The 16,961-nt window shown below is 37.4% G+C and overlaps 1 protein-coding gene across 1 annotated transcript; it reads right to left on the minus strand.

The window, feature by feature from the left end:
• Positions 1–1,469: 1,469 nt before the first annotated feature.
• On the minus strand, positions 1,470–12,845 carry LOC108710282 (neuronal acetylcholine receptor subunit alpha-3). The gene is made up of 7 exons (XM_018251424.2): positions 12,831–12,845; positions 10,730–10,874; positions 9,808–9,947; positions 7,481–7,525; positions 6,045–6,154; positions 3,581–4,589; positions 1,470–1,681 (listed from the first exon to the last, which is right to left on the minus strand). The coding sequence occupies exons 1-7, from the start codon at positions 12,843–12,845 to the stop codon at positions 1,559–1,561; spliced, it is 1,587 nt and encodes a 528-aa protein (XP_018106913.2). The 3' UTR covers positions 1,470–1,558.
• Positions 12,846–16,961: the final 4,116 nt, after the last annotated feature.

Here is a 16,961-nt window from a genome sequence, read left to right on the forward strand (position 1 = left end):
TAGGTGTGCATCCACAATCTCCCCTAGTCTGTTTGGCAGTACACCTGGTTTTTATGCAACCAAAACATGCCTCCAAGCCTGGAATTTAGAAATAAGCACCTGCTTTGAGGCCACTGGGAGCAACATCCAAGGGGTTGGAGAGCAACATGTTGCTTACAAGCTACTGGTTGGGGATCACTGCTTTATGCCATAGTGATGATAACAACAGTGGGCAAGGTTCTTTTAAAATAAATATGGCACTACACATGTCAAAGTAGTTGACCTTTCCTAAATTAATTTAATAAACCTTAATTTATTCTGAGAGGTTATATGCTGGACATAGTTGCACCAGCAGCATCATTGGGACTCAAGAGCATATACTGTATTTTTGTATTATAAAAGCACACACAGTACAGTGATATTCAAATTTTCTTTTCATATTACTGCATGAACTGTCAGCATGAGAGGATGGGGTGAGACTACTTACATTACCTTTTATAATTTAAACATACACAGGTTTGGGCCGCCATCAGTCAGGGTTGCACTAGGAGGTCAACTCCATTTTTAGATAAAAGGCTTTAAAAAAATAGAAAATAATTGCAAACTTTATATAGGAAGTATTTGCACTGGACAATCTATTGTTTGAAATATTCTAGGGTGGAGTTCCTTTAATAAATCGCCCCCTTTGTCTCAAACTGAACAAATCAAAGAAGCTCAGCCAAGTTTCTTTCCCATTTTATCCAGGGGAAACTTTATAGTAAGAAGACTAAAGAGACATGAGAGCATTTTAATATCATTCACAACAACCACTTGTCAGACACACAACTGAAGCCTGAACATAACTTTGCATGCGTCATTCTTTTTTCTTTTTCATAGCATTCTTTATTCAGATAAGACCTGTATTTAAACACTTCAGTGGCTAGAGATTTACAGGTAACATTTTTTTAAAAAAAAAAACTGTACATTTCTGCCATCAAACAGTTGCTCATACTTACAGATAAACTTATATGCAGTATGTACAAACACATGCTCTGAAACCAATGGGATCCCTTATCCAGAAACCTGTTATCCAGAAGCACAGGATTTATAATTTTTTTTTTATAAATTTTTTTTTTTATAAATGATTAGTTTTTTCTGAGTAATAATAAAACCTTGTACAGGTATGGGACCTGTTATCCAGAGTGCTTGGGCCTGGGGTTTTCCGGATTAGGATCTTTCTGTAATTTGGATCACCATACTTTTAGTCTACTAAAAATCATTTAAATAAATCCAATAGGATTATTTTGTTCTCCCATAGAATCAAAAATTAAAATTTTTAAAAATGATTTCTTTTTTCTGTATAATAATAAATCAGTACCTTGTACTTGAAAGTAACTGAGCTGCAAGAATCCATATTAGTGGCAAAGCAATCCTATTGGGTTCATTTTATGTTTAAATGATTTTTAAACTTAAGCAATGAAGATCCAAATTACAGAAACATCCCTCATCTGGAAAACTCCATGTCCTAGGCATTCCAGATAATAGATCCTTAACCTGTAAATAGATAAATAGATTTTCAAATGTGTAAACCCTGAAGTGTTTAGTCACTGAACAACAGCGGTTGTAAGAAAAGTCCAGAAGTTCCCAGAATACAGACCAGTACAAAAACCCACAGGAAAATACGGTCGATTACCATTGCAACATATTTCCAATCATCTTGTATCTGAAATAAAGAGTAAAATGAGAAAAGGGTCAATTATTTATTAATTATACAGAATGCACTAAAAGTTTATATTATATCATTCAACTAGTTTTTTTCAGCCTGTAAATAGTTTATATTTAAAGTGACTTTATCAGATCTGTAGCATATAAATTTTAAGGGGTTGTTTGTTCACCTCTGAATTTTAGTATGGGAGTGATATTCTGAGACCATTTGCAATTGGTTTCATTTTTTATTATTTGGGGTTTTTGAGTTATTTAGCTTTTTTCAGCTCTCCAGTTTGCAATTTCAGCAATCCGGTTGATAGGGTCCAAATTATCCTAACCAGATAATAGATCCTAGGGTCCAAATTATCCTAGCAACCATGCATCAATTTGAATAAGAGACTGGAATATGAATAGGAGAGGCCTGAATAGAAAGACGAGTAATAAAAAGTAGCAAAAACAAAAGATTAATAGCCTTACAGATCATTTGTTTTAAATAGGGTGACCCCCATTTGAAAGCTGTAAAGACTCAAAGAAGTCAAATAATTCAAAAACTATAAAAAACAAACAAAAAAAAAAACAATGAAGACCAATTGAAAAGTTGATTATAATTGATCGTTCTATAACATACTAAATGCTAACTTAAAGGTGAACCTCCCCTTTAAATTTGAACCTGTAAAGGAATACTTTTCATTTAGAGGGCCAACAATAATTTTCCTGACCCCAAGATTGTGGGCAGAAATGATGTTTAAATAACACTGAGGGGCACATTTACCTAGGGTCGAATATCGAGGGTTAATTAATATCGAATATCGAAGTCGAAGGATTTTGCGCTATTCCTACGATCGAACGATCGAAGGAATAATCGTTCAATCGAACGATTAAATCCTTCGTATCGAAGGATATTCCTTCGATCAGGAAATTGTTAGGAAGCCTATGGGGACCTTCCCCATGGGCTAACATTGGCCTCGGTAGGTTTTAGGTGGTGAACTAAGGGGTCGAAGAAATTTTTAAAGAGACAGTACTTCAACTATCGAATGGTCGAATAGTCGGACGATTTTTAGTTCAAATCTTTCGATTCGAAGTCGAAGGTCGAAGTAGCCCATTCGATGGTCAAAGTAGCCATATTCGACCATTCGAAATGCGAACTATTTTTCCTCTATTCCTTCACTCGAACTAAGTAAATGGGCCCCATATTGTCATGCTGTGTTTGACCCTCCTTATTAATCAATTTTCCATCAATTAGGCACAACTGCAGGAACCCTAAGGGAATCACAGCCCTTAGAGCTTAATGCTGCTGCTGTAGAAAGGCATTAAAAACAGGACTATGGCATTAAGTAAAGTATCCTTGTACCTAGTCTGTGCATTATAAGGGGATGCCCATGCACTGCCAACCTTCCACCCTTCGCTTTACTGAAAGCAGACACAGAGACACTCTTTTCTGTGCTCCACTCTAATTGTGCAAAGACCCATGACTTAGGGCAGAGACACACGCAAAGATTTAGTCATCCAGCGACAAATTGCCTCTCCTAGGACGAGTTTAGTTGCCCAAAGAAGAGGCGTTTTGTCGCCGGGTAACTAATCTCCCCGAATCTGATTTGACCTGAAATCTCGCATTCATACTGTAGTTCAAATAACAAGTGCAGAAATGGAGACAGAGGAGAAACCACTGGGTATTATACAGGTGAATCTACTCAAAGATCCACGGGCTAAATCAAATCAATAGCATAAACGAGAAATAGTCTCCATTTCCAATAGCTGGAATGAAGATTGTATCACATACTCCTAAATACTCTTAGACCCAGAAGAAGGGTCTCTGTGCAAAGACACAAGAATGAAAGTGCGTACACCATACAGTTATGTGTAGATAATCTCACATGCTACACAAACACAGTTTATATAAGCTAAATAACCTTACCTCTTTGGCTTCATCCTGTTCCTTCATATTCTCAGCAATAAAACGTATATTTCCTATGGCTTCTCTTATCTCTGGTGATAGTCCTGGACCTAAATGCAGACCTAGATTATACACAGAATCTAAACTGGAGCCTCTCGTGATATTACAGGCAATGTCTGAGGTGTAAAGTCGTCTCAGCTGGCCACATGCACATGAACTGTCCTGATAATACAATTGGTCTTGACAGCTTCGGATATCAGAACTGCTAGTGCTATTTATATTGTAAATGTCCAAGTTTGCGTGAGGCTTCAATGCATACAGTTTCTTTTCTGGCCTAGTCATAAACATGATTCTTGGAAGCAAATGCAAGAAAATCTTCTTTACCCACTGGGGCATGGTATGTGTCTTTGGAGTTCTGTAATGCACATTAAGCACAAATACAGTTATAACTATAGAAAGGGTTACGAATATCATTGTGAAAAGCAGATATTCACCTATAAGGGGAATGACTAGGGATGTAGAGGGAATGATTTCTGTTATAACCAGAAGAAAGACTGTTAAAGATAAAAGAACAGACATACACAAGGTAACTTTCTCTCCACAATCAGAAGGCAAATAAAAAACTAAGATGGTCAGGCAGGACATAAGAAGGCATGGGATTATTATATAAATAGTATAGAACAATGGCAGCCGTCGTATATACAGGGAGTATGTGATATCCTGGTAGATTTCTACGCAACAGTTGTACTTAATTTCATGCTTGTATCCTGGAGCATTGATAATGACCCACTCTCCGCTTTCCCAGAATTCTTTCAGGTTAATTTCAGAACCAATCATCACTAGATCGATTTTTGCTTTGTCGTATGTCCAGGAACCAAACTTTAAAGAACAGTTCTGGTAGTCAAACGGGAAAAATGTCACATCTATCTTACAGGAGCTCTTGAATATAGCTGGAGGGATCCAGGTCACATCTCCTGAATATTTCACAACTGCTTTGGCTTTATCATCCACCTGGAATGCTCCCACTGCACTTTAAGCAAAAAAACAGCCAGAGAGAAATCAGAACCCAAAGGGGTAGATCTTACAAACAGCTATACCTAATATCAGCCCATCTTGTTTTTTAATACCATAAAAAAACCTTTTTTGTTTTTTGAGACTCACCACGTATATGAGGAGGCCCAGGTGCCCTGTCCTGAGCCTTCAGCTTAAGGGGGCGGATACGACACTCAAAGAGCAGTCCTCCGGGCAGTTACAGTTAAAAAAGGTGTTTTTTTGTTTATTGAAGTACAGGCATAGATTACAGCCTTATGCGTTTTGTGTTTTCACAACACTTAATCATAGAGCCTATGGTTAAAGGGTTTCTTTCATGATTTTATGGTGTAGTTTTCATTTCTAAATTACACTGTTTACACTGCATATAAATCATGCTATAATATAACATTTCATTCCTGAACCAACAAGTGTATTTTTTTAGGAGTAATATTGGTGTGTAGGCAGCCATCTCAGGTCATTTTGCCTGGTCATGTGCTTTCAGAAAGAGTCAGCACTTTAGAATGGAACTGCTTTCTGGCAGACTGTTGTTTCTCCTACTCAATGTAACTGAATGTGTATCAGTGGGACCTGGAATTTACTATTGAGTGCTGTTCTTAGATCTACCAGGCAGCTGTTATCTTGTGTTAGGGAGCTGTTATCTGGTTACCTTCCCACAGTTCTGTTGTTAGGCTGCTGGGGTGGGGGGGAGGGGGTGATATCACTCCAACTTGCAGTACAGCAGTAAAGAGTGACTGACATTTATCAGAGCACAATTCACATGACTGGGGGCCAGAGCCGGGTCAGGCCAGTCAGGCATACTAGGCAACCTGTCTGGCCCGGCTGATCTCGTGCAGGCGAATTGGCGCTCATGCAAAAACGGAGCGTGCACATGCGCAGGATCGCAAAAGAAAGGCACGTGCCTACTCTGCCTACCCCTAGTTCCGGCCCTGCTGGGGTCACCTGGGAAATTGTGTAAATCCACATGTCAGATTTCAAAATTAAATATAAAAAAATCAGTTTGTTTTTTTGAGAAACGGATTTCAGTGCAGCTGGAGCAGCACTATTAACTGATGCCTTTTTGGGGAAAAAAAACATGTTTTCCCATGACAGTATCCCTTAAGTGTTGTGAGAACATGAAACGCGTAACACTGTAATCTATGCTTGAACTTCAATAAACACCTTTTCAACTGTAACTGCTTGGAGCACTGCTATTTTAGTACCTGCTCTACAAACAACACTGTGATATCTGCCATGCTATTTTATGTAATAATCGTTTGCATGGTCTAAAAGTACTATACTAACCTCTCACTTTCACTTCCTGCAGTAACTCTGGGTTACCAATGCATATATACAACACCACAGGCTTATTCCTACTACAGCACTGTGAAGCACTTTTGTGTCCATGTATTAAACAGCATCATCAGAAAATGCAAAATACACAGATTAGTCTTACTTGTTATACAGGACAATATCAGGTCTCCAGATCTGACTGGCAGGAATTCGAAGAAATTCAATACCACCATATTCACTTGGGTTCCATTGCAACTTGTTGTCATTCCATAGCTGCAATTAAAAAAGAGACAAAAAGAAACAATTATTAGACAAATAAACTAGAAAAGCAACACTTTTCGGTTTTTAAATGAGCATGTTAGAGATTACTGCACTTGCGATCAGTCTTTATTTATGTATGTGAAGATGTTCATCGCAAAAGGAGTGAGACTCAGATTTGCACCTATTAAAGCTGAAGATCAGTCAGGAATAACCAGCTTACCTGCTAGGTGTGAGATATAGATGTAATAGCTGTGGTCATTTTCTAGCAAATCAGTTGAAATGCCCCATACCCATTGTCGCAAATGGGTGCATTTAGGAACATGGTTATATTAATAAATCCTTCCACAAAGACTGGATGGGGGTTATAAGTGGGTTCTAAAAGAAATGCTGCAATTGCAGCCTTCACCTCTCGATGCCCTCTGTATGAACAATGCATAAGGTAGGGAACAGGTAGAGGAACTCCGAAGAACCTCCCTTCTTCCTCCCTTTAAAAATACAGTTATGCAAAAAAAAGTGAAAAGAGTGAAAATTGTGGCTATTTTTTGCATTCTGCACCCCGCCTTCACTGCACAACTCCCTAGAATGTTCTTACTCTTAAAGAGATACTGACACCAGAAAATAACCTTTTTTTATATCCATCATAACATTATCTTTGAATGCTATTTATAATGCCATAAAAGTATTTGCCTGATGCTTTTACATTACCTTTCTTACCCCAGGTTCCTCTATAAGGGGGCAAAAGTAGTCAGTTACCATTAGAAACTCAGTCAGGAAAACAGTCAGGTTTAGGAACTTCAAATAATATTTACTTACAAAGCAGATCAGCAAAAAACTATCAATGTAACCTACAGATGAAGCCACTTGGATTTGTGAGATAAATGCGTCATGACTCATGGTTAATTGAAGAAACTGCGTTATCTAAAGTCATCTTAGCTCATTTAATGCATTTAACCTTTCCATTAGCATACCAAAGCACCATTGTGAACAATGGTGAATGCCTTAATTAGATGGGATGTTGTGACGCAGTTTTCTGTGTTAAATGAGATAAATGGGATATCTGTGTTTAGTTATTCTGTGTCAAACAGACAAACCAAAGTGGCTGCATCTGTATATGTAACTTTTAATGTAGATTAATATTTAATTAATCAGTGTCAGTATCACTTTAAGGCTTTACCTACACTATATTTTTGGGGTTATGTGTACAGTGGGAAAGTGGCCTGATTATATGGTTATGTTTTATCAATTAAGGCAGATGTAAGCCCTGACCAGACATGTGAGTCTAATATAAAAACAATTGCTGTACAAAAAACAATATACTAACTAGGACCTATTACTTACATGTTTCAGCCACAGGTTTGTTTCCATGATCTGGTTGACTTCATCCTGTAAATGAAAATACATATATAGTAGTGTTTGAATAAAAATATATCCTCATTTACTGTCAAACCATCAGGTTTCACAATTTTAAGTAAAGTAGATTAAGGATAGATTGTATGTAGAACTTATTGCCCACATTTATTGCCCAATGTCATTTGGCTTGCAGTATATAAATATAACTTAACTCCAGGATAGTTATGGTTATTTTGGGGAATTATTACAATTTAACAGTACTATGGCATAGCAGGACAGATCGAATATACAATAAGCTTTAATCCGAAATCAATAGGTCTTAATTCGTTACGTTAAAGTGTATGTTCCTTCTATGAGCCTTGTTCTCATTTCTTTTTTTTTGTTTTGTTCAGTCTCTACACACACACTAATTCAGTTGTCAGACTGTTACAGTTTATTAAAGGAGAACTAAACCCTAATTTAAAAAAACCCTACCCTCCCCTACATAGACCCCCCTCCCCCAGCCTAAGTGTTACCACAGGCAAATGTCACAAACGTTTTACTTACCCCACGGTACAGATTCAGGCATCGGAGTTCACGGGCACCATCTTCAGCAGCTTCGGTAGTCTTCGGAATGAGACCAGGGCTTTGGCAATTCTAGTGAGTTTCGGCAAATACACAGTTATTGCGAAAAAGGAAGTTTCTCCAGCTGCGCATGCGCCTCCATGCCAGTCTCATTACGAAGATTTCAGAAGCGGCTGAAGATGGCGCCTGTGAACTCTGATGCCTGAATCTGCACCGAGGGGTGAGTAAAACGTTAGGGACATTTGCCCGGGGTAACACTTAGGCTGGGGGGGAGGAGGGAGGGGGTCTATGTTGGGTAGGGGGGTAGGGTTTTTTTAACGTTAGGGTTGAATTCTTCTTTAATGAGATTTATGGAACTGTTAATTTGCTCATCATTAATGGGCATGTCCCTGTTGTATACATAAATCCAGTTAAGCAAGAAATACAACCATGTTTGTTACAATGGACAAATTGTATATGCTAAAAGACAATTGTACTGTTATAATCGCTGATGCTTTGTAAAATCATTAAAAAAGAAAGATTAAAAAAAAGAAAAAAGAGCAAAGTCATTAAAAATATAATGTTGTAGAGTTCTTCTTGATGATTAAAACAAGTCTGTCATTTCTGAGGGATGCTTATGTCAAACGTTACGAATTCAATTCCATGAGAAAAGGTTATTTTATGGTTAATCGCATGAAAATTTATGGGCAAGTTTCAATCTGAGGAGAAAAACTCCTCATTCAATTCCAGTTTCTTTCCCTTTAGACTTTAATAAAGTTTTCATGTGATAAACAGTGTGAAAAGTTTTTGTCACTGAATTGCATCTGGCTCTATTGGAAAGCTGGAACTGAACTTGAAGATAAGCTTTTCTCATCAAATTAAATCTAGCTTTACATGTCTCATGGTTGCCCCCTATCCTGGAGGAGACTGGCCAATGCCCCTTTCACCCATTTATTAAAACAGCCCTGACATTATGGTCACTATTCATTGAGAGGTTAAAACAGAGCTTGCTACAGTTCACTAGATGAGAACTCCAGAGCTCTCATGGAAGAGACGACTGCGAAGCTTACAGGGACAATTCCTCAACATGAGAAAATATGGTCCAAATGGGATTATTTAATATCGCAAAACGAGTTGTTCCCAGTAGGTAGATCTCCCTAGTAAAACAAGGTATGGCCTAAAGTCATTGGTAATGTGAAACAACTGGTGTTTATCCAGGTTTCTTTATACTTTCTCTTTTGCTTTTCTGTTTTATCATATTCATATGTTCACATGTGTTTGTTTTATTATAAAGCTTTTTCAACCTGTGATACAGGTTTTTTAACAGTGTATTACAATCGCAATGTATAAAAATGTTGTAGAAAACAAATAACATTTACGTTACAAAATGAAAATAAATTGACTATTTTTTGTCAACTATATTTATATAGTCAACTAAAGAAGTTATTTTTTGCAGACATTTACTAGCACTAGGCATCTTGCATCTGGGCAGTAGCCCAACAACTGGTAAGTGACTATATTTGTTTTTTAGACAGCGGCAGGATTTTTTTTTTATTTTAATGGGTTGCCATGGTTGACTGCACAGTGCAAATTTATCCTGTGTTAGTAAATAAGCTGAGCATGGGTTTTCAGTTCTATTAAATTCAGTGTGATAACCTATCAGTCATTTCAGAGACAATAGCCGTATGGTGCTCCAATAACAGGCACTGTGGGAACTTGTTAAAAGTCTTTCGCATATAGTTTCCAGGCTCAGTCTGAAGGATGGTTCTTACCACTTTAACAAGCTGAGACATTGATACTTCAAAGTGGAGAATGACTGGATCAGACACGTTCTTCACAGGCCGAATATATGGATTGTAGGACTTCAACAAATCCTCATAAAGGCGGTGTTCTACATTTGAGCAAAAGAATCCTGAATGGAAACAGTTTATATCAGTCTGAAGCTCAGTCTGTTCTTGACATTTTAGCAGTTGTGGTTTAAATGAGTAAAAACTGCACTGGAAAGCAAGATTTCTTAACTTATCCCTGGGTGGGATGGGAGAGGGAATTTGGGCTGCCAGACTATAAAGTATTCGTATTAATTGTGTCATGTTTTCATTTTCCTTGATCTGTTTTGTTTCATATTTCCCTTTAGTAAATGTATTCAGCCACTTGTATACGAAGCATATTGCTTTGTACCACATTGATTTCCAATCATCATCCAACAGAAATAATTGGAATATACTTATATGTTACCCTTTTTGGTATCATTGCTTAAACGTTTTGAAAGCCTCTTTAACTGAAAACAATAGTCACAAGAGTGCCATAAGGGCACAAATATCACTAGTAATGCCAAAACTCAATTTCTGATTTCTGACTAAGAGCAAGTTTAGAAACACGATTAGAATACTAGTAATTCCTTATATATGACAGAATTAGCCACATATCACAAGCCACTCAAGCAATTACTTGACAATGAGCAGTAACTATCTATAATTACAATCTATTTACACCGCATATAAGCTCCTGTGTATGCACAAACAGCTAGTCCTCTTATTGCATGCCTGACACTTATACATCATAGTGCACTCCGTCTGGCAAATAAGAATTACTATCATAGATGGAGAACTCCTAAATTTCATCTCATAAGATAAAATCCATCTCTTCATTTGGGTGGAATATTAGCAATTGATACTGAGAGTGAGATGTACTTACCTGCACTCAGGAAGAGGAGAAATAAGCAGATGAAAAGTCCATTCAATTCCTCCATTGCAGAGAAAGTGTTATCTAGCACTGAGCAAATGTATATCTGGGCAGGCACTACAATAGCAGAGATACAGACAGTAAAACAGATTTCTTTCTAATGATACTCTCCTCCCCCAGCAATACAGACTGACTGTTCCATGGGATGTAATCCTCTAGGCAGCAGACTGTACAGCAGCAATTGTGCTTTCTGAAAAAGTGCTCCTACATGGAATATAATATTCACAGATACCACATGCACACACCAGGTAGGGATAAACACGTTCCAACTTTATAGTAAAGTGCACTAGTAACCTCAAAGTAAGCTAACGGATAAACTGCACTATGGTAGATAAAATCGTTAGCTACAAATGTTTTTTTTAGGAAGTGGCTGGGTCGTTTTTAGGATTTTGACTGATACTGACTGTGTCGAGTTGGCTGAAATAAACAGAAGGTGGAGCTGTTGTTTCAAACTCATTTTATTTGCAGTGTAAAAAGTGCCAGTATCTTGAAAAGTAGAAAATAATAATTAATGTAAATTGCAGAACTCTGAGCAGTTCATATTTCCTTTAATGAAATATTATTTTAGAAAAAAACATGACATTTTTGTACATTTTTTTTAATTAAATAAATTTTTTTTATTGATTTTAACCAAAAACCAGCTGATTGCTTTCAACAGGTTAATTGCAGGTTACAAAAGGTTTAAAACATTTCAGATAACAATATAAAGTTTGAATTCATATGAATTAAATAAAAACTCAATAAAGTGATAGCCCGTTAAAAAAAACTATTCCAAGTTGCAATTTTCTCTACTCGACAACTAAATAAATAGGGTAAACTATTGTTAAGAGTAATATACCAACAATGTGAATGAGTTGGCTATTATGTTTGTAGAGAAGAGTAGCATCTTTCAAAATCCATACAGTTTAATATAAATTCCCTTTTATTCACCTCTATAATGCTCAGATATCTGGACCATATATTCAAGAAAGGTTTCTCATTTTTTGGTTTCCCGTTCTACAACGTATTGCCTCTTGTAAACAAAGGTTGTATAGGTAACGCAAAACTATTTCTAACGTAGGTGTGTTCTCCTTTATCCAATACAAAAATAATAACTTACGAGCTGCAGCCATTAACAAAAAAGAAAAGTGAAAGATATCTTCAGAAATGATGAAGTCTGAGGCTTTATTTTCCACTTGAATAGTCTCTCTGGTCCAATAAGGTGAATAATGGGGTCATAACTATATCTAGTTTTGTTTTTTCCTTAATAAACTTTTGCACTTTATGCCAAAACCTTTTTTGTACACCCTTAAAGGAACAGTTCAGTGTAAAAATAAAAACTGGTTAAATACCTATAGATAGGCTGTGCAAAATAAAAAAATGTTTCTAATATAATTAGTTAGCCAAAAATGTAATTTATAAAGTCTGGAGTGACCGGATGTCTATTATAATAGCCAGAACACTACTTCCTGCTTTACATCTTTCTAACTCTGCGTTTGTCAGTGACTTTACATGGGACATAATGAGTTTTCAAATGATCCTTACCATGCAGATTTAAAAGCAAACAGTTATGACCCATGTGGCCCCCCTCCCAGGGGTGCTTCGCCAATGAGGCGAGTTGAGGCTGTCGCCTCAGGCGCCAGCGCCCCACTAGGTACCAGGGGCAGCAAAAATGCCGCTCCTGGTACTTTAAGAGCGAATTTCCGGGTGAGGGGGGCAGCAGGGGCGGCGGAGGGGCCAGGATCGCCCCTGCCCCCTCCCATCTCTGATTAGTTACTGCCTGGAAGAGCTGAAAAGCAATAAGTAATGTTTTGGCTATTATGTTAGACATCCAGTCACTCCAGGTTTTATACATTACATTTTTGGCTAAATAACTATATTGAAAACATTTTTTATTTTATACTGAAAAACTAATTTAACTAAAATGTTACTATGTTATGAAGATATCTATTTTTAACAACTTTTCAGTTGGTCTTCTTTGTTTATTTTATATGATTTCAAATTTTTAGCCATCTTGTTTCGAGGGCCCCCACTGACACCTTTTCTAAACTTATCTTTCCTTTCAAGCTCTTACATATTCATCTACCATGCTAGCTTTCCAACTGTTGCCAGGTTACTAGGGTATATATGCCATAGTAACCAGACAGCAGTTTAGATGCCTCAAAGCTGCATATAAATGACACACAAAGTCCCCTAAAGCAGCAAAACAGAGAGCAGAATGGGGGTGAGCACAATAGGGCTGTGATCAGGCAGATAGCTACCAGTTGGAGATGTGACAGGTAGAGCCTGTGGTTTACACTTACTTTCTGATTTAGAATCATTTGTGTCAAAAAAGGGACACTCCATTTGTTCGCTATGATGATGAATTATGTATTATTAAAATGTTGACAGCCTGCCAATAAGAAACCAGACTTCACTTTATTGAATATGTTGCCATTAATACAGTCCCTGACATCAATGAGAGATACAGTAACAAACTTCCACCAGTGTTAAAACCAGATACCAATGGGTTTAATACTCTGCATATTAAGAACTATTTATCCTTACCAAGCCTGCCCCAATCTCCCTATAGAAAAATGATCAAGCATTTCACTCATTATGCGACTGAAAGCTTTTTATTTCCTCTCCCCAGCCAGTCATTTGTGCATTGTGCTTTTATTTCATTGAGATGGAACAGATGCTCCTGGAAATGGCTAATTGGATTGGAGAGAGTTAGTGCTCCATTATCATGGGTAAGTGTGTAAATACATTATCTAAGGACACCTGTTTTTTGAGGTTTCTAAAATTCTTTGTCTATTCCTACAAATGAACCCATAATTCCAGTTGTTTCTAACTCTTCCCTCAGGGTTGGGTAAATGACTACCAAGGTGGATATTTAAAGGGGTAGTTCACCTTTAAGTTAACTTTTAGTATGTTATAGAATGGCCAATTCTAAGCATTTTATTATCATTATTGTTTTTAATTATTTGCCTTCTACTTCTGACTCTTTCCAACTTTCAAATAGGGCTCACTGACTCTATCTAAAAACAAATGTGCTGTAAAGCTACACATTTAAGGGCCAATACATTAAATTCGAGTGAAGGATTCGAAGTAAAAAAACTTCGATTTTCGAAGTGTTTTTTGGGCTTCTTCGACCATCGAATGGGCTACTTCGACCTTCGACTACGACTTCGACTTCGAATTGAAGGATTCGAACTAAAAATCGTTCGACTATTCGACCATTCGATAGTCAAAGAACTGTCTCTTTAAGAAAAAACTTCGACCCCCTAGTTCACCACCTAAAAGCTACCGAACCCAACCCCATAGGCTTGGCTAAGTTTTTTTGGTCGAAGGATAATCCTTCGATCGTTGGATTAAAATCCTTCAAATCGTTCGATTCAAAGGATTTAATCGTTCGATCGAACGATTATTCCTTCGATCATTCGAGCGCAGTTTTTGCGCAAAATCCTTCGACTACGATATTCGAAGTCGAAGGATTTTCATTCCCAGTCGAATATCGAGGGTTAATTAACCCCCGATATTCGACCCTTGATGCATCTGCCCCTTATTGTTACTTCTTCTTGTAAGTACTCATCTTTCCTTTTAGGTCCTCTCCTATTTATATTCCAGTCTCTATTCCAGTCTATTTATATTCCAGACCCTAGCAACAGATTGCCAAATTTGCAAACTGGAGAGCTGCTGAATAAAAAGCTAAATAACTAAAAAAAAACACAAATAATAAAAAACGAAAAACCAATTTAAAAAATTGTTTCAGAATATCTCTCTCTACATCATACTAAAAGTTAACTCAAATGTGAACAACCCCTTTAAGGACAATTGTTTACTGCATTCTGTTGTTTGCATTACTGAATGTATCTAATAAGATCACGATACCCCAAGTGATTACACTTTGTTCCCTGGGTGCACCTCTTTGCTGAAAAATACACCAGCCTGGGGTATTCTCCTTACAGTGCCAACATCTTTGGCCCTTTCAGCAGTCCAGGACCAGATCAGTATAGTGCCCCATAGTGATGTGTGGGTCCACAAAAGCTGACCCACATCCAACACTGACCAACCTCTCCCAATCCGCACCCAACCTAATGTGGCAAGCCATTATTATTTACATATCGAACCTACCTATCTTTGGTCTCACCAGGCAGCTGCTGGTGGAATCAGGGGACACTAACATTGTGGGTGGGGTTTGGCCTGCCACCCATCCACAACCCACTGAAGTTATGCTTTGCTGGCCTGAACCCTTTCTACACCCCCCTTTCCATCAAGCTCTTATTACTGAGCCAGTGTATCACTGTGCAATATGTAGTACCCTAATCATTAAACTGTCCTATCTGGAATATATCATGCTGCTATATGCAGGACCAGATTTCTTTTTCTGGCTCCCTTAGGCCGGCCACTATCTGTACGCTCCCCTGCCCACCCCAGGTGCATATGCTCGCACGAGACCACATTTTCCCTGTCCCTGTCAGCACTGAGGACTGCATTAGTGTGGGTAAGTAAACATGTTGTGCATCCAGTCCTCAGTGCAGTAGGAAGAAGATGTGGCTGGGCAGAATGCCGCCTTGACTGTTTCCAGTGCAAGTAAAGTTTATTTAGGGTTTTATTATATTTTTATATATTGTATTATTATTATCATTATTATTGTTGTTGTTGCTGTTGTTGTTATTTATTATATTTCTGAAGCTATCTTCAATATATCTAGAAATGATCCCCTTACAATAACTTTGACTATTATGTATACCATCAGGACCTTTGCATGTAGACAAAAGATAGCTAAGTATAATTTTGGGGACTACAAGACATAAATTACACCTTACATACTTCATCCCTCACTTGCTACATCTCTGATCAGACAAGCTGAGTGAGCATTGTCAATTTCATGTACCCAATATTGTACCTTGTAATGTCATATGCCACTTGAACTGCTATATACAGTTTCTGCATGGCTTGAGAGTTGTTGGGCATTAATTAATAACAAAATAAGTACATAGTGCAGGAAGGCATATAAAGATCAAACAGCCATTTTGATTAACTATATCTTTCTTAAACACTGGCCTGTGCAGAATTGAGAGATGCTGAAAGAGAAAAAGCCATCTATTACCATCCTTACCTCACCTGTTATGTCCATTTTAGCACTTGAGAAGACTTGCTAGAACACCTACTTGGTCTTCCTGCTATAAATGTATATCCATTTGCTCACAGCTGCCTATTGAGGAAAAGCTTTGATTCCAGGGCCAGTGCTCCAGTGAATATGGTTTGCCCTATTGCAATTAATGCATCCCTTCCAGTTGGATTTTCTAATGCGTCTATGAATTTTCGAGTGACCTGGTAACCCTAAAGTAAGCACTTAAGTAGCTCACATTATTTCGGAATTATATTTAAGATCTTTAACATGTTTCCTAAAACATTTTAGGTGTTGGTAATCCACCTGAAAAACTCAATGGTTTTATATATGATCAGTCCTCATTACTTTTATATATCTTTTTTTCATCCTTTCCTTCCAGAGATCTAGATGCTAACCATGTTTTGTCTTGCTTTGGATTTGGTTGTTTTTACACAATTTGGATCACCATACCTTAAGTCTGCAAAATTAAACAGTAAATAAAACCAGCAGGATTGTTATCCCACCAATATAGAAACAGCGAAAAATGTACTTAATCTTTTTTGTCAAGCATATTTTGCCTTGTGAATTTTTTGTTGTTGTTCCGCATCATTTTTGTAGCAACTACATTAGTTTTTTCATGGCCCCTTGTTTCTGCTTTGGGCAAAATCACATGCATTTTTCACTAAGTATACTGCTACACACGTGCCTTACATTGTTAGAGGACCTCCTATCCACTGTGCTTCAACTGCTTTTTCAATAGACAAAAGACTCCAATGTTGCCAATTTCAAAACCTGTCTGTGATTTTTTACATTACCTCTGGTCAACTGGTAATGGTATCTACTACTACACTATAACTAACAACTAATAATAAATCTGACCACCAACAAATAATATCTGGGTGCTTTGTATCCTGCATTAAGCGGATCCAGTGGATAAATGCTTATCATGAAAAGAATACTTTGTGCAATATAAAAAGTTAAAAGTTAAAAATAAAAACAAGTTACAAAAATCTAACACCGATATAGAAAAATCCAAGTTAGCTACAACTGTATTCTATAATGCTGAGGGGGCCCCCTGATACAACTTTCCTTACTTGTCTATTCCAT

This window comes from Xenopus laevis, chromosome 3L (assembly GCF_017654675.1).
Source record: "Xenopus laevis strain J_2021 chromosome 3L, Xenopus_laevis_v10.1, whole genome shotgun sequence".
NCBI classification, from domain to species: Eukaryota; Metazoa; Chordata; class Amphibia; order Anura; family Pipidae; genus Xenopus; species Xenopus laevis.

Bases quoted from the DNA above. Each gene is read 5' to 3' on its own strand.
- LOC108710282 (XM_018251424.2), bottom strand. The intron at 6,155-7,480 runs GTAAGTAATAGG...TTTTAATTGCAG, and splicing joins CAAACCTGTGGCTGAAACAT to CTATGGAATGACAACAAGTT. The intron at 1,682-3,580 runs GTAAGGTTATTT...TCTTTATTTCAG, and splicing joins AACAGGATGAAGCCAAAGAG to ATACAAGATGATTGGAAATA.